We start from the raw sequence: 25291 nt of genomic DNA, 5'->3' as shown, positions 1-25291 counted from the left end.
ATTCTATCTTTTAGCCAATATTTATCATCTCATGATGAGTGATGATGCCAAACAAATAGCCTTTCCACGTGCCCACTGAATGAGGGAGGGGGGGGGGGGGTGGTGTGCATGATTGTTGCATAAATTACAATGAATAAGATATCAAAGAGCTGCGCTGATCACTGCTGCCTCCCTGAACAGTTAATAATGTGGGTGCAGTTCCTCAGCTGACCAGTAGGTGGAAGTACATAGCAGCATTACAAAAAGGAACAACAAAACATCTGCATGTACACTTAGTATATATTCTAAGAAATGTGGGTGCAGACTATTGAAACTCACCTGTCCGTGAGACACAATGAGACTTTACTTCCAGAGCTCCAGCTGGCCGGAGGGCCTCTGTCTTCATGTCTATCTTTGTGCCGGGACTCTAATGTGGTGTAGCCCCTCACCAAACTCTCCCTCTCCCCCTTCTTCTCCCTCCCCTGGCGCTCTGGGGCTAGACTCATCTGGAGCGGCAGTGACTCCATGCTGCGATGCAGCCCAGACAGACGAGGGTAGAGCAGTGGGGAGGTGCTCCCTCCGCCCCCTTGAACCCCGAGAGAGGAGACCTGCCGGGGCCCCAACCCAGTCCCTGAGCCTGAGAAGCAGGCCGAAGAGTTCACATTGAGTAAAGGCGCAGGGCTGGGGGTCAGGCAGGGGCCCGTGGAGCTGCCTCCTGAGCTGGCCAGGTCCTGAAGCTTAGAGTACGGCGGGATCTTGGGTGGAAGGGAGTCTTGGATTCCCATCTCGAGACTGTTTAAGTTCAGCTTGTCAAGCTGGGCCATTGATGGAGGCTTTGCCAGGCTGCGAATCCCAGATAATCTAAAGACAAAAACAGACAATGTAAAGCATTGCACATCCATAAGTGAAATTGTGTTGAATAATACTCGCACCATATATTGCACCACATACTGTGTATTCTGTGTTAATACATGAAAAGGTTTACCTGTGTGTGTTGGGTGAGGGCAGATCCAGGCCCTTCCCACTGCTGGGAGGTCTCAGGCCCTGTAGCTTCCCTCCGTTCTCTGAGGGGGTCTGAGTAGGGCTGCCCTTCAGAGACCCGCCTCCACACTCAGAGTCAGACACTACAGCTTTGGCTTTGGCCCTTTCTTTCTCTTTCTCTCTGTCTGTCTGATTGACAGGACCGTGACTATGGATCCCACGACCACCTGCCTTACTCAACCCTGAACCAATCCCAGAGGCGGGCTCTTTGAGCCGGGAGCCATGGGGCGGTTTGGTCAGCGACGAGCTGGTGTCCATGGTGGTGCTCATTGGGCGAGCTGAGCTGGGCCGAGTCAGAGTCAGGGTGCTTGTCTTTGCTGGACGAGGCAGAGAGCGGTACTGGAGAGACGTCCTGGCATTTGCAGACAGAAAACCACTATGGTCGTTGTTTGAAACATCTAGGCTCGTCTTACGTCCTCCACCACCACCCCCGACTGCCACTGGTTTGACAGGAATACCCGACGTTTTGGGAATCTTCCCCACAGTTGCAGAGGCACACATACTAGTGTTGTTTGTGCCATTATTAGTTGCTGTGGCAGGCTTCTTGAAGCCAAAGCTTCCACCAGTTGAGGGCCGGAGGAGGCCGGATGGAGGTTTACGTTGCTCACCAGCACCGCTGCCATTTTGTTGCTCTTTACCGGCATCAGAAGAGGAGCGCTGAAGGCCAGAGCTCTTCACTGCCAACCGAGACTTATCCATTGGCTTCCCATCTGACTTTACGGTACCTAAAGAGGTAGAGAAGGAAAAAACATTAGAAAAGTTTAAAACCAGAGCAGACTCTGTTGGTGAGTGAGACTAACCAAGCCATATTAGGAAGTGAGATCTCATCTACCCACCTACAGGATCTGACTGTCTGCTGATAAAAACACATCCCTGTCCGAGCAGACAGACAGTGAGTAGGCAGGACTTTCAGGCACTTTCACCATCACACACTGTTATCATGTGGTTACTCCTCTTTTCCATCCTGATGAACTAAAACTGTTTTCTCTGGCTCTCCAGTAAGTGCACGTCTGTGTGTCACAGCTGCAGAGGGCCGAGATTATCATGAGCAGCATGGCTGTGGAAAACTGATGTTCACATTCATGAAGCGTGTCTGCGGGCACAAAAGTGCATGAAACACCCAGTATAACTGAGTTTCTCCACTCTTGAGATGTCTTTTGCGGAAAAGGGCGGAGTGCGTGATAACTTTGTGGAAAGGAGGTTGAAGGAAAATAATGTGATTTTGTTCCCATCTGTACATTTCCCAGTTGGCTAACTTACTGGACTTGTTTGGAAGTTATTATGAGAAAAAAAAATATTAGACAGATGTGCGCTGTATGCACCGCCCACCCAACTGCGAGCCTTCACTACCCACGCTCTTAATTTGTATCTAATGGGAGTTGTTATGAGAGGTTTATATACAAGGCATTAACAGAGTCAAAGAACTGCTGTTGAATGGGACCCACCAGCGTGCTGCCTTGGGACATCTGGAGTCACTTAAGGGTATTGAAAAAGCCCGAAAATATACACGTAAAAGGCCAGACATATATACCACACACACACTCAGCTCAGTGATTGGATCTTATAGGAATGTAACACTGACAACACTGCACTTGGAGTTCTTTTGTAAATGTGAAAATTGAATTTACATGTCAAGTAATAAACTCAATCCCTCGTATAACCGCAACATTGCACGTTCCAAGAACATTAGCTGCTGAAACACCCACTACCAAAAGGGCAATGAGAAGCTAGCACACAAAGGGAAAGAATCCAGGCGTAGAGATTAAGTTTGACATAAATGAAGCCTGATTTACTGACACTGGCTGTGGAGATGGAGAAGCTCGCAGATTGACACAGTCAGCATGGATTTAAGATGACACCATGATTCAACACACGTCTCAACGCAAGGGGCCTGCATGTCTGAGGAGATAGACAACTGAATACAGATAGAGAATCCTTTGCATAACGTTTCTAACACTGCTGTCCGGCTCATTTATATTCACCTTTCTAAGTCTTCTTTTATTTAAGGCCACTGTGGTAGAAGGGAGAGCAGTATGACATGATGTTCCGGGACACACAAACACTCATATTCCTGTAAATGACTAACAGCAGTTTCCCAGGGAGAGCATTAGCTCTAGACTCCACATTATCTTCCATCCACACCATAAACATGTGTGTACTTATATTTGTGGTTGTTAAGATACAGTTTATTTGTGTCTATGTAAGAGGTATGTAAACATGTATTGGATAGCTGAATGTACCTACAGGTGTCAAGTGTGAGAGCATGTGAAAGAGAGGAAACAGAAAGATACTTGATGCATCAGCACTGACAGCTCTACATAAAATAAACCAAACTAATGCAAATAGTAAACCATATGGTTGGTACTGTATATAGTGCAAACAATGTACTATATAATTAGTATACAGTAAGTATTTATCTATCCCTAGAAATCTAGTGTCTTCTTTTCACACTCTGTCTCCTACAATGCCGCAGAAATGCAGAAACGCATATTTACACAGAATCCAGCAAAACCTCAGCAATAAACTGATCTCCAGTATGAGCTGTAGAGACTGTCTCCAACTATCTAAGAAGGTCTGCTGCTCCTCCACACTGCTCAACCTTTGAGTGTGCTTTCACTTGTTTTCATCATCTGATTAATTAGAGTCTGAAACTCTGTGGCAGAAAGATTGAATAGCCTTGGTGGCAGATTCATACTGTTCGCATTAATAACAATAACAGGCGGGCACACAGATCACAGGTTGGTTCAACACACTTGTTTGGCATATCTGTCAGTTCAACAGCTGGCAGTGCAAACACAGGACAGTCCCACAGAGAGAGGGCCGTTTACACAGACACAATGTATCTAGACTGGCACAACTCATATCCTGTTGTTGTCCATTATGTGTGTACATGTGTATGTGTGTGTGTGTGCGCTAACGTAAACACCACCCAGATGGTGTGCTTAAAAAGCAGCTGCACAATCGGCACTATTGTGCTCTTTGTGCGGGTGATTGAGAGTGTGTGTGTGTGGGTTAAGTGCGATGGGTGACACTCTTTAAGGCTGGCACAATCTCAAATGGGTCTGCACTTACACACACAGAAGCCTGTTATGAACACACACACTGTCTCTGGTCCAGTTGTTTTGGGTACAAGGCCTTTATTTAAGCGCTATAAATTCACTCTGTCCGGTACAAAAATAAAGGAAAGGCTGGACCAATAGGACGAAAAAAACACACTGATGGTCAGTGTGTGCAATGTGTGTGTGTGTGTGTGTGTGTGTGTGTGTGTGTGTGTGTGTGTGTGTGTGTGTGTGTGTGTGTGTGTGTGTGTGTGTTCGTGGTGAGTTGGCAGGAAGGGAGTGGGTGGTGATGGGCGTTTGATACATGGCACCACTTTCTAAAGGCCTGGAGGGTGGGCTGCAGCTGTGGATGAATGTGTGGGACAAAGACAGAGAGTGTGTCTGTGCGGGGGTGTGAGACTGCCAGAGTAAGGGGAATATTAAAAGACAGCCAATGTGTCAGTGTGCTCAAGTTATGAAACTATACCTATAGGTCCTCCTGCCTTTAGCTATTGTCTCAGCGCGCTATATATATTACACCTCACTGTGACTGTGGGTGCATGTGTGTTTCTCCTCTCACCTGTCACTTTCAGCCCGCTCTGAGAGGTGTGTGTGATCGGCGAGGTGACTCCCACAGGTGGGTTTCTTCCTTTCTTCAATATATGTCCGTGACCCAGGGTGTGAGGTTTCTTCAGTTCGCCCTTCCCTCCTTCCAGGCCCTCTGCCGGCGTCCGTGTCTTTTTCCATTTATTGGCTGATTCAGATTTGAGACTTCCTGTATCGTAGACGTTGCTGCCATGGCTCTCGCGGCCGGGTTTGGTATCGTCAGCGTCCCAGGACAAACCACTCTCCACCAGTGATCTCTTCTCTGCATCTGTACGCATCTTGAATGACAAATACAGACAGATGCTTAGAGACACTGTGACAAGAACATATTATATTATAACATTATATATAGAGGTGAGTCTGTGAGATCTGACTTCTGCACACAGAGAACAAAGAGCCATTATTGTGTTTTATATCTCTTCTATTCAGGAACAGTATATTACAGGTAAGCAATTAAATGTTTTGTGTGCCGCTGGTAAGAATATAATAAAACAATATCCATCTTTAAGTGTAGTACTCCAAACCCCACCTCTATAGTAAACGTTTTTTAGTAACTAAAACATCTGGCTTCTCTTGGATGTTTCTGACTCATTCTCTGACACAATCAATGTTAGTTTAGGAGACTGGAAAGAATGAGGCAATGGCACAACTCATTGGAAAATGTATGCAAAACATTGTGTATTTATTGAAATCCTAACTTAATGTAAGCAGTTTTGCATCATCTTGATGCTTTCGAAGCAGAAAAGCATGTCCAACCGAGTGAACCAAGAAACTCTTTTGTGTGGACATTATTGAGTCAAGGTCTTCTGTGTGTGTAAGTTGTGAATACATCTGAAATTAACGACGAAGGATTTGAGAGAGTAAAAAATAATTTTGGGTAGCATTCAGTCTTGAAGTCAGTTTAGATTCGTAAAAAAATACAAAACACACAATCCCTGTTTAAGTGTGTGAGGCTTGATAGGAGGGACGGATATGACTACAGAGGTAGAGTATTCTCCCCCCTGTAGGAGACTGACAGTTGAACAATGCCTCATGAGGTGTGTGTGCGTGCACGCAAGTTCAGGCCCTTGCACCCAGCCGTTCTCATGAGGACTCATATGCTGAATTCCTTTTTTATTAAAACCAATAGACCCCATGGGCAGGTTCACATCACTTGAGGAACAGAGTTGAGTAAGGGTGTGTGTGTGTGTGTGTCAGTGTGTGTGTGTGTGTGTGTGTGTGTGTGTGTGTGTGTGTGTGTGTGTGTGTGTGTGTGTGTATGTGTGTGTGTGTGTGTGTGTGTGTCAGTGGGTGTCTGTCTGACCAGACCTTGTTGATAAAACACTGTCATTTCCTCACACACATTCCCTGATTATTGAAACAGGCAGGGACGAGATAGACATCTGTCCAGCCGTGGAAAAACATTATAATAATATAAAAGTATAGGCAGATAGGCGCACACACACAAAAGAGGTACTGGGAAAACAAGGTAACTTGATTACTTGATCCACCTACATGTGCAAAATGAGGAAATCTCGGCTTTTGAACCACCTACACACACACATCTATGGCTTTCACTCTCTCCGTCAAACCTTTCTTCTTAGAGCCCCTGTCTTTCACCCCCCCCCCCCCGCATATCCTTTTTTGAGCGCATTATGCAATATGTGGGAGAGATGAGGAATGGATGTAAAGCCAGAGCTGCCTTTGAGGGAATTAAAATCAACAGGAGCAAAAAGGGAAAAGGTGGCGTGATAAAGAGGAGGAAATGTAGACAAAAGAATGACTTCGGGACACAAAGCTGAAGAGAAACCGATAAAGAAAAAGCCGTGAGCTGAGAATGGCGAGAGAGCATTGAGCCATGTGTATTAGACAATGTGGGGTGCATGATGAGGTGATGCTTGGTTGCCATGGTAATGATGCCATAGGGGGGGGTTATGGTTGCTATGACTACTTCAACCAGGCGTGGAGGGAGGCAACCCGGTTCTTGCGGCTCGCTGGCCCGGATGCAGGACTGCAGATGGCCCTGTGTGTGTGTGTGTGTGTGTGTGTGTGTGTGTGTGTGTGTGTGTGTGTGTGTGTGTGTGTGTGTGTGTGTGTGTGTGTGTGTGTGTGTGTGTATGTGTGTGTGTGTGTGTGTGTGTGTCTGTGTGTGTGTGTGCAGATGGCCGTTCTAGACCTGTCCTTCAAAAATACAGGAGGAGACAAAGACCAGCAAGCTCAGCATCCCTGTACTTCAGTTGCCATGGTTACACTGATTCCCTCTGGCTTATTACTCTATCCATTTCCCTCCATTTCTGGTTGTCTCTCTTTCTCTTACATCCCACTACATCCGCCACATTGCGGAGGTGTGACCTACATCAGACACTCACAAGCACACACACTGTCTGAAACCTTTACAGCTCCCATTGAGAGCCTTAAAGAACCTCAAGGAGATTGTTTTATAAGCATTAAGGTCATGAGTCCCAAGACCTCCAGGCTCCACAGCAATCTTTTAAGATTACAGCTCACATAGTGTATGTAAGTACACTTCAAGGTACTTTTAACATAAAGATATCAAGCAGTGGTTTCAAGGGGCTTATTATACGATTGAACTGGGCAAAAGAAGTCCAGATCAGCTGAATCAGGTGGTTTAAATCCTTTAAAGAAATGTGTGAACCTGAACCCTTCAAGCAGCAATAACGTGGTATTATGTTTTTTGAATGGATTATTCTACATGAATGACCAACAACTATGTCTACGGTCACACTAGTTGATCATTTTCAGATGATCCACTCCAAAAACGTCATAATAAGCCTCATTACTATAGCAAGAAAGAGCTCTTAATGCAGTTAAAAAAACACAAGGAACAAAAGGGAGCCTTTTTAAACATCGCAGCTTCATGTGTGTATGTGCGCTGCGGCGAACATTGATTGCTGCAGACGTGATAAATATAATGGGTGTGTGTAGAATACTTAATCAGGCTTTGTCTCTGATGCCAGTGTCCTGCTGCCTGTTGTGTAAACGTATGTCCTTTCTATACTGACAGGGTGTATGACACATCATTCAGCACCTCATCAACACCTCACTGGATTAACAGCTGAATCAATGCTCATGTAACCAACACACACTATCTATCTATATAACATGATAGTAGGTGGATGTCCATCTGTGTGTGTGACTTACCACGATGGCTGAGTTTCTGCGAGAGCCGATGGGAGTGGTAGGAAGGGAGTTGAGAGTGGGACTCGTGTTGAATTCTTCAGAGCTGAGGTTGTCTGAGCCGTCACTCAAACCGCTGCTGATGGAACTGCTCTCGTCCCAACTAAAAGAAACAATGAAAAAGAAAATGTGTCAGAGAATACATACACAGATAAAAACATTTCAAAGGGTGGATGGAAATATTGCGGAGTAGCTCAACTCATTTGAAAGTAATTAGTGATTTCAGATAATAATCTAAAAGTAACTATTTCTCAAACATTTAGCTAAAACAAAGACTATATCAATGGTTACAATAGATAGGTAATGCATACTTAATGAAGGTGTAGGTCTTAAAAATTTTTGGTAACCACTGAATTAATGGGCCTTATCTTGTAGTCAGGAGCTATTTGCTATTCTCTGTGATCAAAAATGTTGTTTCATCATCCTTACAACAGTGCATCTGTGCTGAATGCGAGACTGTTAGTGTATTGCAGGTTCAATCCAGACGGACGGTGGAGATGTGCTCTTATTTTTAGGGTGTACAAATTTGGCCGAGTCGTTGGGTAGAAGTTACCGGTTGGGAAACAGGAGTGTAATCCCCAATGCCCCAAGCATACAGCTTTCTGAAGGTGTCCTTGATCAAGACAACAGATATTTTCCAACTCCAAGGGCGGACAGAAGCTAATTCTGTTTCCCTGTTAAGATCGATCGAGTATCACATTCCACCAAATGCTCTTATGCCCAAGAATATCTGACAAAAACAAAACAATCAGTTACAATTAACTGGATATTGCCTTGAGGTTATACACTGCTTGAACTCTCGCAGCTCCACCGGCTCAGTTACATCAGCGGTTGGCTCACTTGGCTCCATGTCTTCCCGTTTGTCTTTTGATTAAATATTCATAGACATAGACCTCATTTAGAACGCCGCCTGCTCTATATACTTAACTTTCACACTAGCAAACTGAAGTTTGGAGCGCTCTTGAAATGATCTCAGCCCACACACACATACAAAAATAGCACTGGAGAACATACACTGATGCATGCGCCCACAAGTGCTTGAAGGAGAGGAGTCTGTGCCAGGACTGTGAAGTCTGTTCCCTTGGAATACATCTGCTCTGCTTAGCTGCTTTTCTCTTCACCCACAATATTAATTATTCTTAAAATCCCGACATGCAGGTGGATTTGGTGCAGCTTTATTTTGTTGAAAGCTGATGGAGGATATCAGGTTTAGGCCTCGAAAGTGCTTTTTGGCCAACTACTTTAAGACTGACTGGGAAAGTGTGCAGGCTGGAGTCTGTTCTAAAGAGCTTACTTATGTATATTTTAAAACAAACGTATTGATGTAATTGAAGAAAAATAGCACCCAGAAGGTCAGATGTTTGATGCTTTTCAGGAACTATTTTAGGAGCCAATGTTGAACATTTTATTTACCCATTTCTCTTCAACATTCAACTAAACCTTTTCTAGTTCGGTCAATATATATCGATATATTTAATAATACGCTAATGTGTCACTATGGTCAACTACTGTTGTGCCATATACCAAGAAGAAACCATAAACATTTATGAAGTTGCTGCCAGAATCTGAACACCAACTAGGAGACTATCCAGTTTTTTTTCATGCCTGTCAAAAGCACATTTCATTGTTATTTTGCTGATTTGCCATGCATATATTTGAGTTTGTTGTACTTATTGTTTTGTCTGACAGTTCTCTTATTTTAGTCCCATGAAATAAAGCTAATACTATCATATCTAATGACTGCATCATATTTTTTTAGATTTTGTTTATGGTCAGTTGAGAAGTTGGTCTTTCTACATCTTTAATAGACTTCTTCATCTCCTGTAGGACTGCACAGTTGAAGCAATTCAGTTTGGATTTCTGCTTTGACAAATCAATTGTGATTGACTGATGTTTGACCATTTCCTGTGCGGTGATAACATATATGACCTTCTATAGCTACAGTAATATGACCTATCAAGCATATTATAGTTGAAACATATTTCTCATCTGGTTCAACACAAAGACTTTTAGGAATGAGTGAGGGAGAAAAAGACACATCTGATGTTTGGGTATGTGGTATACATCCACATGTGCTCGTATAGATTATGTAGGTCATGCTAAGGAAGTTAGGGGGTTGGGGTTTTGTATCTTATTAGGGTCAATAGGTTAGACTGATATTCGTACTGTAGTGTAAAACACGTTAAGAGGGTGGGGCCTTGCTAATGAGGTCATGTATACTGTGGCACCGGGGAGAGAAAGCGACTGTGCCTTCCGGATGGGTGCCTGTGTGGGTCACTCTGTACCCTGGGGGACTTGAGGAAGGGGATCAGGGGGAGAGGGGCGAAGGGAAAGCCCTCCCTATCTGGCCTGTGGATATGTAGACACAAAAAAAGAGCAGACGAGATTTTACGTCTGAAGTGGCTGTCACGCTGCGTTGTCTATATGCCAGAGTAGGTTAAAGGACAAATGTACGATTGGAATAGACACATCCGAGAGCAGACTTACTCTTCCTGAACATGTAAACTTCATAAAGCTCCACATGTTTTATTTTCAAATAAAAGTTTACAAGTTCTTTATTGAACTATAGTAAGCTCATATAATTGTTTGTTGCTGAATTTTTGACTTAAAACTCAGAAAGATATGCGCTGAAAAAGTTGAATTATCTTATCAACCGACAGATGATCTAACAATTTGTTTTATAACAAAATATGTCATTTTAAGACTCAATTAGAGATTTAACAACCTTGTAAAAATGCTGTAATTGTATAAATCGGATGTGAGATTCCTGTTTTATACGATGTTTCTATTACTCCCGAGTACAGATATGTGCTAAGGAACTTATAAACTTTGCTGTTATCTGGAGTGGATGTGATTCATTCCTCAACTTATTTCTTTGAGATAATCGTCCTCAACACAGCTGTGGTTTACACCTTTGTTAATATCCTGTTTTTCACTTCAAAGCTATTTTGGTGTCCACCAGAGGTTTTTTGAATGATGACGATGATATATAATCCAGATCTGATAGGAAACAGAACAAAAACAGTGTCTGCTGCGTTCCGTATCACTCAGACGACAGATTTAAAAAGAGGAACCCGCAGAGGAGAGGGACGAGGTCAGGGGTCAAACATCACAGACAGCACCAGCTTAACGGGTGAAATACTCTCGGAAAGTAAAGAGAAAGAGTAAGGGTTGAGACGATGTGTTGAAATAAACTGGTATTTTTAATCTTTTGTATCTGCATATGTGCACTACGGATGTTATGGCATTTGAGTTGCAAAAGATTGGGTTTCCATTGGAGTGTGGTTTTATAAGTAAAAAAAAAAAAGGGAAAAAAAGGAAATTAATCATTTTTTTATAAAAGTATTTTATTTCACTTTTAATAAACGGACCTTAATCAAAGCGGGTTGAGACAATGTGACTGCCAAGAGGAACATAAGGAATCATACAGTTTGTTTATGTGTGTGTATTTCAGTCGGACTGTCTTGGCAATGACTTCAGATTTAATCTGCAGAAATGATGTTCAATCAGACTTCAATGGACCATGGGTTTGTGTGAGTAGGAATCCTTTGCTCAAGTTCCAAAAGATCTCAGAAAAGATTATCTGAAGGTTTTAGGCCTAATGCAAATGCACACTTTCCCAGTCAGTCTTAAAGTAGTTGGCCAGAAAGCACGTTCTCATTTCGAGGCCAAAACCTGATATCCTCCATCAGCTTTCGACAAAATACGGCTGCACCAAATCCACCAGCATGTCTTCCAGCTCTTGTTTGCCATCTATAGTCCTTAACTCTACTAGGAAGGATAAAAGGAAGCTTGAAAAGAGGGCGATGAACCACGAGGCACTCAAGAGTAGAGGCTGAAGTGGCGTGTGAGGGAGGAGAAAGGAGAGAGCTAAAGTGGAAAGAGAAGGGCTGTTGAAGACATAGAAAACATCCTCAAAAACTCAGGAGATGAGGAACTCTTTCAAGAGGTCTCTCAACTCTCCCTAAAAACCTCCACCAGCAGCTTTTTAAAAACTCCTATAATCTCTACTCGATCCATCTTATCTTTTTTCATTCTTTAGCAGCAGCTGCAGAGACTGGGGGATAATATTAGCACCCAATTCATCTACATCACCCCTTTCACAGAAAAGCTTATGTCTTATAGCCAGCACCATTTTAAAAGCTACTTCCCTGTCACATTTGTATTCATTTAAAAAAAGCCAGCCTTAAATGATATCTTCATTCAAGACTCAAAATATCACCCAGCAGCTACAGATTTGAAACACATATATATTATTGTGTGATTTATTAAAGGACAGAAATAAATCATGGCCATAAACCACATTCGAATGCCCTTCTGGATGTTAAATGTCATTGGGCTATTGTGACTTTAAACCAGATCACAAGCTTTCGAGCACAGCTGGAGGGAGAGGAGCAGGTCATTGAAAAATGGGAAGCTGTGACTATAATCCCATGATCAAAATGAATATCAATCTTGATTCGATTTAGGCTGCAATAAGTGTCAATTATTCTGAGAAGAGCTTGATTAAAGTCATTCTTCACCTTCACCTGACCGAAGATTTCCGTCTCTGCACCATGTGCAAAATGCATCATCCCTCTGAGCTGAGGATATGCCACATGGACACACTGAATACTGTCGTCCCTAACCCCGAGCCAGCGGGACACAAGTGCTTTCCTACTCTAAAAGCCACAATGACCCCAGAGCAAACTTAGAATACGTCATCACTCAGAAAGTGGCAATATATAATGCAAGCAGCAGAATATTTCAAATGCTTTGAATATTTTATTTAAATGTTCTTGATTTGATAAAGGTCATGGTGGTGATTACCAACAACATCCTTCTTTCACAGAGACACGATTTCTTTGTCCGTCAACGTCTGCAGAGAGCCCGCACACCCACACAAACACTGAGCCTCAGAAAATATCAAGAGAATGGCTGAATAGCTACTGCTGAGCTTAATAGTCAGCTTTTATTAACAAGCTTCTTTCTGTGTTCCTCCACTCTTCAGACGATGGAGCTAATTGCTCCGGTCTCAATGTGAATGGCTTTTTCGCTGCTCATTATGAGAGCTCTGCCTCCCTTCTCGCTCTGTCTCCTCTTCTCTCCTGACCTCTCTGAGGGTGAGGGATGGGTAAAAGAAAGAAATACACTACACCAGGAGGGAGAAAAAGCTACTGACAAAGCAGCTTTGCCTGCGGTTTGTGGGAGCAGTGATGGCTGGGAGTTGGAGTCTTGCCAGGCCCAGGGAGCAGACTTAACAGTATTGGTTGATAAGCTGTTCCGTCTCAACAAAGATTTGTTAAAACTGCATGGAGGCAAATTAAAGGAATGTGATACTCCGCTTTGTTGTGACAAGTAGAGTCAAAATGGATACAACGAAGTAATGCTTGACTTTGCTGCATGGTTACGAGATGAGTAGTGATAATGGAAGGAGACAGTCTTCCTGTCAAACAAAGAAAGGAATAACAAAACAACAACAACAACAAAGTAATTACCTGATCAATAGTCAAAGCACATTATATAGAATGTTAGTGCACTTATGCAAAGCCTGCCAGTAAATGACAGATCAATACCAAGGAGAAGCAAAATGTCATTATCAATCTTGCGATCTAATTATAGCTCACATACAAACAAAAGCCAAATATTTAACCGGACCAGCAAGGTGAAATGATTATAAACGTTCAGTACTGTCCCCTTCAAGGCTCCCTGTGGAGTGTTAGACCTCTAGTAGAGGTTCTTTTCTTTGAGCGGATCATTTATCTTGTGCATGACGCAGTACACGGTCCTACCAATATCACATTGTTCCAGTGGTCAACAAGTGGTGGTAACGGGAAATGCTGCCATGCACTGACAAAGGAAGTGAAGAAGAACAACTCAAACTAGATGTAAAATACACGTTTTTGACGGCTTTGCAAACATTCTATGAGACGTTTATTAGGCCTTAAGGGGTCATACAATGCTTAGAGTGGTAATGAATGTGAACATAACATTCTTGTTAACCAGAAAACCCTTTAATGCACATGATAGCAATATTACATAAACAGAAGCTAAAGGTTAAGATCTAGTGAATGAAGCAGTTCAAATGTAATGGTGAGATGAGTAAAGGGGTTCAACTCTTTCTACCCTCATGGGGTTAAACACATTCTATTTGGGATAATATTTTGACACTGTCTGTCTCGGTTGCGTAAAAGCATGGAAAGTGTTTCTGCAGTCCTACAATAGACAGGAACTTTCCATTCCTATTAAAATCCCCAGTGTCACATGGCAGAACCCAAAATGGCTATATCAGACGAGTTCCTGGTGCTAGTGATGCCTTTTCAGGCAAATGGAAAGTAGGGCACTGCCAGGATGGCACTGGGCAGTCGGCTCACAAACCGGAGGGGGCACACATGAAAGGCCTGCTGAAATCATTAGAGACTGGTGCTATACGTAGAGGTGCATTGTCTGTACAACGCAGAGAGATCTCACATCTGTTTGAAGAGGCAGAAAACAGCAGGAGACATGGCCTCTGTGTCACGTGAGGGACATAGAGAGGACAAATCTGCCTATACACAAAAACCAACCAACTTAAATACAAGACCCAACTTTTAACACAAAAATACAACGTTTCACTTCACAGCAGATGTAACGGTTAATAAATAATTAATTCATCATCTTTACAAAATTTGACAAACACAATTTCAATGGAAGAGATCAACTAAGTGGTTAACTTAAAAGGAACATTTGATATTTAACAGAAACAATATGGATTTCCTTTCTGGATATTTGTCTGGATTCAGTCTGGAGGCATAACAGTGGATGCAACAGGGATGTTTTCACAAATATATACAATGACCCTGTTGTAACACACATCCACACACACACTCAAAGGATCAAATGACCAATTTGCACGGGAAGGGGCCACACCCGCCATCATGTGATGCTTATTCTCTATTAACACAGTTGTGGATGCACTGACAGACTGGAAAAGTATTTAAAAATGCTGTACTGTAAATTAAACCTCTCAATTGTTATAGTATAAATCCTGCTGATGTTGTGTGTGATCTTAAAATCTCCTTTCTGTGGGTGGGCATTCACCTGATGAGATTGGAAGAGAGAGAATATGTGGCCTGTGTGCACAGATGGCTAACAATATGGGTCCCTGGACCACTACAGCAGCTTATCGTCAGGAAGCCAACACACACAATTACTGTACACACACTCACACAAAAACACACACCTCAGATTTGTGATTCACCTTGGTGGCTTATGTGTATTATGTATTTAACTATTGTACATTCAGGTGTATTATTATAATTATTATAATCATTATAATTATTATTGTGGGATGCCTGACAACACCAGACAAGGACAGCCTTTATGCTAATTTTGAACGTGGAGTAAATTGTCTCTTTTGAGATAAAATAAATGATATAAAAATGTACTCAAGCATATAGCAGACTATTTTAACAAAATGATTTTGGTAAGAAGACATAGGAGAAGTTGGGACGTTGTAGATGTATTATGTGTGGCTGGATAAGCTTTTCAAACTATCTGTAGTTCAAATATATTTTAGTTATCCTTCACTGCTGCACCATATACGGCTATGAACAAATCCATCTGCAGGCCAAGTCCTTCTTATATCTTGAAAGCCTCAAAGTCTGACACAGGAGGTAAAGTAAAGACAGCCACTGCAGACTGTAATATTGTGTCTATGGTGATCATGGTGTACATTTCCTGTCTGGGATGCAGACTTCAGATGAAGGCAGATGATTATAAATGTCATTTCAGTTCCTTATTCTAATAAAGTATCATCCATCTGCTGCAGTGCAGTCACAGTATGTTCTCAGAAAAGACACACTGCTATACACGCTGTGCTAACTTTCTAGTTTCACCCCTAAATTACCATTTTTTTATTATGACATGTTGTTGTCTGGGCACTTGGGAACTTAGAGTATGACTAATCAGCTGTTAGAAAATGGCTTTTAATTAGCAACCCAATGGAGATTCTCTACTGAGTTGCATTGTTAAACACTAACAGTAAATCATTGACAAGGCTGACTTAAAAACGACATCGTGCAAGCAGCTGGCCGTTTAGTACATAATAAAACGAGAAATTAATTTCCTCTTTAGCGTTATTATTTATTGTTTCCTTTCTGTTCCGTTTTCCATGATGTGGAATGGAACAATGTGTGATGACTGCTTGGACAGTCTTTTACACACACACACACACACACACACACACACACACACACACACACACACACACACACACACACACACACACACACACACACACACACACACACACACACACACACACACACACACACACACACACACACACACACACACACACACACACACACACACACACACACACACACACACACACACACACACACACACACACACACACACACACACACACACACACACACAGCAGTATTTGGGCATTATTGAGGATTACAGAAAGGGCTGGAGTTAATGAGCTCGTAATTACTGTTAATTCCATCTGCCAACAGGATCAGAGCAGACCAGGGTACGCGGACAGTGGTCCGTTAAGCCTATATATATATATGTATATATATATATATATATATATATATATGTATATATATATATATATATATATATATGTATATATATATATGTGTGTGTGTGTGTGTGTGTGTGTGCGTGTGGGGGGGGGGGAAATAAGAGGTCACATCCCTAAATGGCCATCACAGAGGAGAAACCCTGTTGTGCTTTTGACAGGCAGATCCAGCAATGGCCTGGGGGTTTAGGACACACACACGCACATACTCTCAAACGCAGAGATATCCGACACAAACACAAACACACACACACGCGCAGAGACATCCGACACAAACACACACACACTCACAAACACATCCGATTGCACTAAATTGACATTGTCCCTTGGAGAGAAGCTTGAATTAGCTGTCAGAAGTGTGTGATGTTAGTAGATGCTGGAAACGGCAGCTATGCCCAGGTCACTGCTCCACTGAGGGTTACTCTATATTGTGTATTATTGGCTTTAAGGTGTGTTTCTGTGTGTGGAGGAACATTATTCTTCCAAGGTTTCCTTCCCGGGATGGGGACACATTCTGCAAATGCTTTGGGCTTTTTGATGGAATGTCACTGCACTGAAAAGGCACTAAGACGCGTCAGGGCTCCTGAGTGTGGGGGAGGTGGAAATAGATTGGTTAAAACTTTACAGCTTAGGAAAAGAAGGAATTGCTTCAGCAAAATTCTCCCCAGACAGCAAATCTATCTCTTAATCTCTTCCCTCTTCATGACCTCCCCAGGGTGGAGGGACGAGGTTTGCTCCGAGTTCAACACGTCCACTTGGCTCTTCTTCCCCGTGAAATGAAACAGGACAGACGGAACGGTGGAAGGCTCCGCGCTTCATATAAGGAACTTTGAGTGGTGAAATACTCTTGGATCCAAAACGTGTGTGACTGTTGATCATGCTGACGCCAACTAGGTCAGCTTGATCTTCTCACATTGTAAGCCCCAATAAGGAAAAACAGAAGGAGCAAGGAGAGGTGTGGGGATGATTCTTTGAGAGGCACCAGACACAAACTGCTCTTTGTTGTACTTGTCTATTTCTCACTAAGCTGAAACAAGGTTAAAGTTGAAAGGTTACTGCCCCCAGTCTAAACACTGCTGATGCAGGGCTATACGTGCAGCCACAATATCAACTATTCCCTTTCAACTTTAGCATGAATTGCAAAACTTCTAAATAAGAATGAGAGAGAATAGTTTAACATTTCCTCCACTCAGTGATTTTTGGTGTAAAGAGTATAAGAAATAAGGTCACACATGCTAGATTTCACAAGACTTTAACATTTCTAAGTGTGTTATGAATGTGATGACCAGCAGAGCTCAAATATGACCCAATAACCCTTGACTCCACAAGTACCCTGAGCTTCTTCCAAAGTCCTTTTCTTCTCTACACGAGAGCAGGAAGCAGAAGAGGGACAGCACTCCCGGGACAAGGTGGAACAGCGTTTTAAATCACCTCCATAAGTAGTTCAGTCTGGGGTTCAGTGTGGAGCGCTTCCCAGCCTCAACTCAAGGGCTAAGAACTGGGGCGGGGCTAACAAGGGGAACCCCGGCACGCAGAGGCCCGGGACAGGGGTTGGATCCCGGGGTAGAATTTCCTCTGGGCTCCCTCCAGACATGTCAACGATAACAAAGAATGAAAGGCAATACAGCTAACCCGGTTTTAGGAAGAGACAATGTTACAGAGCCAAGTCTAATACTGATATTGACATAAAATTGTACGATGGTGTTCATTTACAGTAATGAGGAAACTGCCGTTGAAGCATTATCAAATGCATCACAACAGGGAACTATCTCCCTCCAGCTTACACTGTCACACACACATATGCATGCACATATAGTACAGCAGATGGGGGAGCTATGAAGTCAGCATGATCTAAGCCATTCTTGGGAAAAGGGCAGTGGCTCAACATGCCTCAGTCACAACAACTGCTACAAATCTGTAAATAACATGTCAGGGTGCATCCTCTCCCAACACAGACATATTTTCCCCTCCTCTGCCTATAATGTTATGGTCAGTTTTGCATTTCCTAATGAGGACAGTTAATTAGCTACTGTCACAACTTGATTATGTGTTAATCCTGCAGATTAGTACAGACAACAGCAGTCAGTTTTCGTTTTGCTGTGAGATGTAAAATGTTGTGCTGACAGGCGTGGATAAGTGGATTGTAGGCTGATGGTACTTAAGGCGCAAAGCTGTATCTCTCAAGTTGGTTTTAAGAGAAGATATGTTTGGACATAAATAAAAAGAAAGTGGGAAAGTGAGAACATTTCAATTAAATATGATTGTATGTTATGTTTAAATCACATCATGCTACACAAAGAGGCTACAGATCAGAGTAGAGCGCTGGTGAACACCTGCCAAAGGTTGTCCAAACAACACCTGAACAAAAAAGAATGAAAGGCCCATTGACTGGAGCAGAGATACTCTTTCACGTCTTCTGGCTGGCTGAGATAGAACAGACAACTATTAAAACACCACATTACTCCCATGCTGCGGGTTGGACAGACAGGTCGCTGTATGTTTTTTTTTTGCACGCATTCTGGAACACATGTGGTGGCGACTGACCGGCCCTGGGGGCGCACCCAGCGGGGACCTGCACCCATCACCTGCTGTCACTGATAACACACGCACTCCGTTCATGCCACTTCAAGTTGTTACAGTGAGTTTCTGTAGACATTCCTTGCCCTCGGGCCGCTCAAAACACACACTTCACATTCCAGCGAGTGTATTCTGGGTTCCCACTCCCTAATCCTCCAACATATGCAGACGCACATATGCATACCATCACACAAGTGCACAGACACACACAAAAATATAGTGACCGGTCCAGAGGTTCCATAAAACCAGAAGCTGCGGCCTTGAGTTTGTTGCCAATGGTCTCACATTTCATTTAACTCAAAGAAAACTCTGAAAGTTTCAATACAGGACATTGTGTGCACTTTTAACTAACTCTATATTTCCTAAAAGTACTTCCATATCAGGTGAAAATGACATCCAGAGGTTATTTCCTTCCATGGTCTTTGAGGTTAGGCTTATAGCTTTCTCTCTTAGCCTGTTACGGTGCACTGTTGTCTGGCTGTAGGTCCTGCTCTGACTTTGATGTAACAGAGAAACTCACTAAACCACAGGAACACCACCTCATGAAAATATGAGCTCTGTTTGTGAACACAGGCTCCTGTGTGTCCAATAAAAAATAGTAGGTGCATGTGTCTTACAAGCACAGGTTACAACAAGCATCTGTTGTTTCGCTCCCAGGTCTCCCTAATGACCTTGTAGGCAGTGCAAGTCAAGTTGTTCACTTAACAACAAGAGTCAGAGGCCGCAGAACACTTGTGGTCATGTGTTCTTCTCCATATTGGTCTCCCATGCACTGACCTTAACTGTTTTGACATCCAAAATCAACCCGTGTGTGAATGGACCTGAAAAGGCTTTCAATGGGGAGTAAGTCAAGTAAAGCCTTTGTGAAAATGTTAGACATAAACTGGCGTGGTTAGTCTGGTTCCGTATCAAGCGTTTGCACACCCAGTAGAAGAGATTTAAATAGTTTCGACATTACTCTGCAGTTTCAATGTGTACAGACATATTTTTTCTTTAAATCATACGCCTGTGTTGATAGAAGGCTTTCAATGTCTAATCTTTTAAGATGTATCTGCCGGTGGGTGGACATGTAGGTGCGCTAAGGATTAATTAAACCTGTTCAGGAAGCACGAGGGTGCGACAACTTCACCAACAGGCCGTTGACCCAAGTCTAGTTTATCAATTAGCAAATCAGCAAAGTGTGTTTCCAAAACAACTTGATCTATTTTTGACCCTTTACTCAAAAACATTTGTGTGTTTGTGTGCGTACATAACAAACAGCTTTATTTACAAAATTGACAAAGTTAGAGAACATTGGAGCTGTCAGCTGACAGGTGCCACCTGACTAACCCGTTTCCATTTTTCAATAGCGTGGTGAATGTACCGTCTCACGGCTCCCCACCAAACAGATGGATATAATTAAGATATACTAATTTAAAACATTACGGACTTCAGCTCTAATTACCAGAGTGGGTCTCAAATGAAGCAGCTGATGTGAAGGCAAGAAACTGTTAATGCATTCAACAAATCAGAGCTGCAGTGACCAACATTTCCCATAAACAGCTGCATGACATCAGCTATGACACAAGCCTGGTTTGAATCAAAGTTACGAGTGTGCTATTTTTAATTATTTTTTTTTAAATCAAAGATAATTTGGGTGTGACAACACAAATCACTGATGTCGTCAAGTTGCCAATCAGCCTTTTGGAACAAGTTCCTGCTGGTAATCTGCGGTGGATCTAGATAGGGGTGGGCCCTGCTGAGCAGGCTGTTTGTATATTGTTCAGTTGACAACACACACAAGACAGACAAGTTAATGTTGGCTTGCTTTCAATATGACTAATACAGTTGATCATAACATTGTGTTGCCTGGAACTTGTTAGATAATGATAGATGTTTAACGTTTCGTTAAACAGACGCATGTGCACACATTCTGACACCCACACTACATGTGCCGCGACACATACTCTTACTAATACCACCTCTGCTCTCCATCATTGTTTATCAGCCTTTTGACAGCCAGTCCGTTTAAGAACACACGACCAACTCAAACACACAGATAAAAACAGTGTGGCTGGGCCTCTGGGACTTAAACTGAAAATAAGTGTGTGTCGATGGATTACTCATGAAATGGTTTGTGTGCTTTCATTGTGTGTCTAATGCCCCAATATCAGGCCACTCTGCTCTAATGGGTTTACATGAAGGGGTCGATGGATGCTCTAGGGGTCAGTCGACCAAAAAGAGCAAAGTTGACCCCCACCAAACCCTCAAACCTTCCCCTACAAACACAGCCACACACACATAATCAATAACAACATCTCTTTCCATGTTGTCTTAATGCATCCACAGATACCTCTCAATATATTAATTATTTGCTATGTCACAATACAAGTCTTTCATACTGTACATCTCCTCAGTCCCCAATAGCTCACTCATACCAGCAGGCCTATTAGCCCACATAAAGATATATACATTTATACAATTTCAATGTGTGGGCACAAATATGGCACTGAGGAGGCTTGCTGCTGTTCACCCAATCACAGCACAAATACGGGCGAAGGCGTCTTTCAAAATGTAGGTCAGCCGATCAGAATGCGGCTCGGTCCCGCAGCGGATCAATGCGAACACACCCACCCACTCACATGCATACCTGCCTCTGCCGCCCACCAGACCCCATCACATCAGTTGTCATCGCATGCAGTTTTAAACAATGGACAGCCGACCGTAAATCACAGAAACACTTAAGGCGCGCACTCACATTATGCGCGTACACATGCAGTATTCCAATCCATCAGTACTTTACTAGTGTCATTAGATGATTTGCAGTAATGCAGTTCCCGTTGCTTTGACAGTCCTTTTAGGCTAAGACACATCATAGTGCTTTTTAAAGGATGCTTCTTATGGGATACATTAACCGTAATTTTAAGACAGTACTGATTCAACATTTGCGCATTGAGGTCTGTGCCTTTATGCTGTGCAGACTATAGCTCCATCTATACGCTCACCATATAGGCCTACTCTGCGTCTAGACTGAGAGACTGTATCCTATAGCAGCCTAATGTGCCGGTTACAATAATGTTACACCACTATGCAGCTGTTAGAGTTTTATCAATGAGACATGCTGCGGCTTTTTACGCACTGAGCTTCTCCAACACATTCACCACTATCAGACCTCCCTCTTGTATAGCGATAAAAAACAATCAAAAGCAATGTCACCAGTGTGTCAATGAGCGTCACCCCCGGCATTCTCACTCACATGAGATCGCATCTATTACCTTGACAGAAAGTGCATTGTCCTCCCCGCGCGCTGCGGAGCCGGGAGTTGCAGCATTTTCCCGTTCAGCACGCGCCCGCTCATTCTACAACTGTCCAGCTTCTCACACTGCTTTGTTTCCGTTTGGCATATCCCGGCGCTGAGAGAAGAGAGAGAAAAATCCACCCGGTGCTTTCCGCCGCTGATAACAGGGAACCGCCTGTGAGAGTCAGCAGCGTTAACTGACTGCCCCGCTCCCGCAGTGCCTCCACTCTCACACACTCTCTCACACACACGCTCAGCCAGGGAGGGAGGGAGCGAAGGAGGTGCGATGAGCATGGAAGGGAGGCATGGATAGAAAGGCAACACCCCAAATTCCTCCTCCACCGCCCCCCGTTTCGCTGATCGCGACCAGCTGTGCCTTTACTAAAAAACACATAAAGGCTTTACCGCGCGTTCAGCCGCAGGATAAAAAAAAACGCAGTCATCACATTCTCTGATGCGACACCTCAAAGACATTTTCACACTCTTAAAACTCTAATCAGCAAAAGGGACAGCCCGCGGACACCTCTGAGTTAACCCCCTGATACCAACGCTTTGAAGGCTCGCATTCATTTCAATTTACAACTATATAGGCTAACCGTGATAGACCCTTTATTAAGTAGGCTACACGTATCAACACCATGACGCGAACATTTTACTATATAAGTACAAACCTTGCATTCAATATTTGACAAAGTCGAACGGGACTGAAAGCACAAACAGTTCATGAACTATTTTTTTAGGATTGCCCATAAGAACATAGTATGTTATTGATAAATACAGCCTTTCATTTCATTTTGGTTAATAATGTCTTCATGCTTCAGCAATCATAATTAATGTATCATTTGTAAGAACAAATGTTTGGTTGCCATACTTTGAAACATGCCTTTGGCTGGGATATGTCCTGCTTCAGTATATCTTGCTTTTCCTTTTCAGCATTTGTATTACTTCTGGAAGGGCTGCAGATTGTCCAGTCTGATATGTATTTATTACAACTACAGACCTGGCTTATTGCAAAATTAGAAAATCATTAATGATGGGGAATAGTGATGCTGAAGCTAGAGGAGATGGAGCTAACTTGTACAATTTCATACGGTTGGATACTTTAATCTGTAACAACTAATCATATGTCGAGCCATATGTTTTGTATGTTAAATCTTAATCTGCAATGTATCTATTGTAGTCGAGGGTACAAGTACAAAGGGGCATATAATGGATATACTTAAGCACAGCACTGTCAAACTTAAATAAATAATGTTCACTTCTGCCAACTGATAAAAAGCAAACCTTTATGGGCTTAATTATGGGGAAACCATAATCACACATATCATTGAAATAACCACCTTTGGTTAATCACATAAATATCTTTCAACAGTTGCCCCCTGTCGGGATATATGCTTGTTTATAGCCAAACCAACAGTGGCAATCAGCCTCCATCAGGATATAATGAAGCAGGGAGGGTAAAGGACTCTAGTGTTTCTATTGTAACAAAGTGTGTATTGGCTATTGGAGACTTGCAGTGGAATAGAGTGGGTATCATGTGTCCACTACCCCCTCCCAGGGCTCTGCCCCTCACAACCAGTGGTGTTTAAACACTTTAAGCACTGAGTGGACCCCAGTGAATAGATCTGCCTGTCTGCTGGGCCTGTTCAATAAATGAATGAAGGGTGAGAAAAAGAGAGACAGGCAGACAATGGAGGGGGTGAGATGGAGATAATTAACGCTGTCTTTTCAGTGAAGAAAATGGTGTGAGTGGTCGAAAAAGTGAGACAAAAGTTAAGAGATTAAGGCTGCATCTACACAGAGACGAAAACAAAAACTAATCGAATTCGATATCAAAAAAGTCTTCCGTCCACACGGTATCGGCTCAAGAAACGTGTCCATCCACACTAGACCACTCGACCCGCTGGAGACGCTATAGTACATATGCCGGGCCTGTAAGTGGCGCTGTACTTCTGCCACAAAATACACCAAAAGCAGGGAAGAAGACCCCCCCGAGCATGGTTGCCATGGTTGCTTGGTTGCCCTTCTGTTTATTCTCCGCGTGGATTTAGCAACATGTAGTTCATGTAGTTCTCCATGTCCACTTGTTGCTGATTGTTGTGGTAGAGGAGCTGTAGATTTTGCACTAACATCTGTAGCAGACGTGGGGAGAGGCGGGGCTATGGCTTCATCGTTATCAGGATATGATTGTATAGGACGTACACACGGAGCCGTTTGGCCCCCCAGAGCATTTCGTCCGCAGATCTACCCACCTTGGGACCCGTTACCGTTAGATGGCTCCGTTTCCGCGGTTCCGTTACGGCCTGGTGCGGACGAACCGTCCATACGATAGAGCAGTGGTTCTCAAATGGGGGTACGCGGACCCCTAGGGGTACGTTGGAGTACTGCAGGGGGTACGTGAGATTTATGTTATGTTAATGAAAAAAACAAAGATAATTAATGCATTTACACAAACTACTAATAGTAGATTCACTACTTTATTCAAATGTTTACAGTAATTCTGGATAATAAGATGGGAAAAGTAAACGGGGTGCTCTCTTTTCCTCTCCCTCTCCTCGCCCGTCAGTCTCGTGCAGCAGTGAACCTGTCTAACCGGCCTAAGTGACCCGACAGTAAAGAACAAATATATTTATAAATAGTTTAGCTAGTTCCAGAGTAGATAAACTAGCTAAGTGTGTTAGGTCTAACTCTTAGTGTACTTTGGTCAGCTCAACGGTCCTTCACAGCGGCGGAGCTGTGATCATGCAGAGCTGCATGTTCTCCGTCAGCAGCAGCTGATCTGATCTCTCTCTCTCGCGTCCGGTTATACTTCACTCGCGTCTATGTCCAAATCTATCAGATCTAGCTAGTTCTAGTTAATTATATGACTGCCTACTTTTCAAAGGACCTAAACAATAAGCGTGTGGCCGCAACGGCGTGTGGCCGCAAAGTTTAGCGCAGTATTATGCATATGTTTATATAAGGGGTCAAAATCCCATGCTCAGAAAATGCTCATATATTTTTTTTCTCTTCATTCCCCACGCCCAAAAATTAATAAAT

At 43.0% G+C, this 25291-nt stretch overlaps 1 protein-coding gene across 7 annotated transcripts in view; it reads right to left on the bottom strand.

Annotated features, from left to right (window-relative positions):
• The window catches only part of nav1a (neuron navigator 1a), a 93711-nt gene that overhangs the window by 13073 nt on the left and 55347 nt on the right, over positions 1 to 25291 (bottom strand). For all 7 annotated transcript variants that reach the window (XM_079674070.1, XM_079674072.1, XM_079674073.1 and 4 more), the window contains 4 exons: positions 7806 to 7944; positions 4639 to 4942; positions 965 to 1745; positions 319 to 840 (listed from right to left, as the gene is read on the bottom strand). In XM_079674070.1, coding sequence (XP_079530196.1) covers positions 319 to 840; positions 965 to 1745; positions 4639 to 4942; positions 7806 to 7944 — 1746 coding nt within the window. The remainder of the gene's footprint in view (positions 1 to 318; positions 841 to 964; positions 1746 to 4638; positions 4943 to 7805; positions 7945 to 25291) is intronic.

This window comes from Notothenia rossii (assembly GCF_949606895.1).
Source record: "Notothenia rossii genome assembly, chromosome: 4".
Taxonomy (NCBI): domain Eukaryota; kingdom Metazoa; phylum Chordata; class Actinopteri; order Perciformes; family Nototheniidae; genus Notothenia; species Notothenia rossii.
Note: the sequence above shows the minus strand (reverse complement) of the source record. Positions and strands in the feature narration are given on the sequence as shown.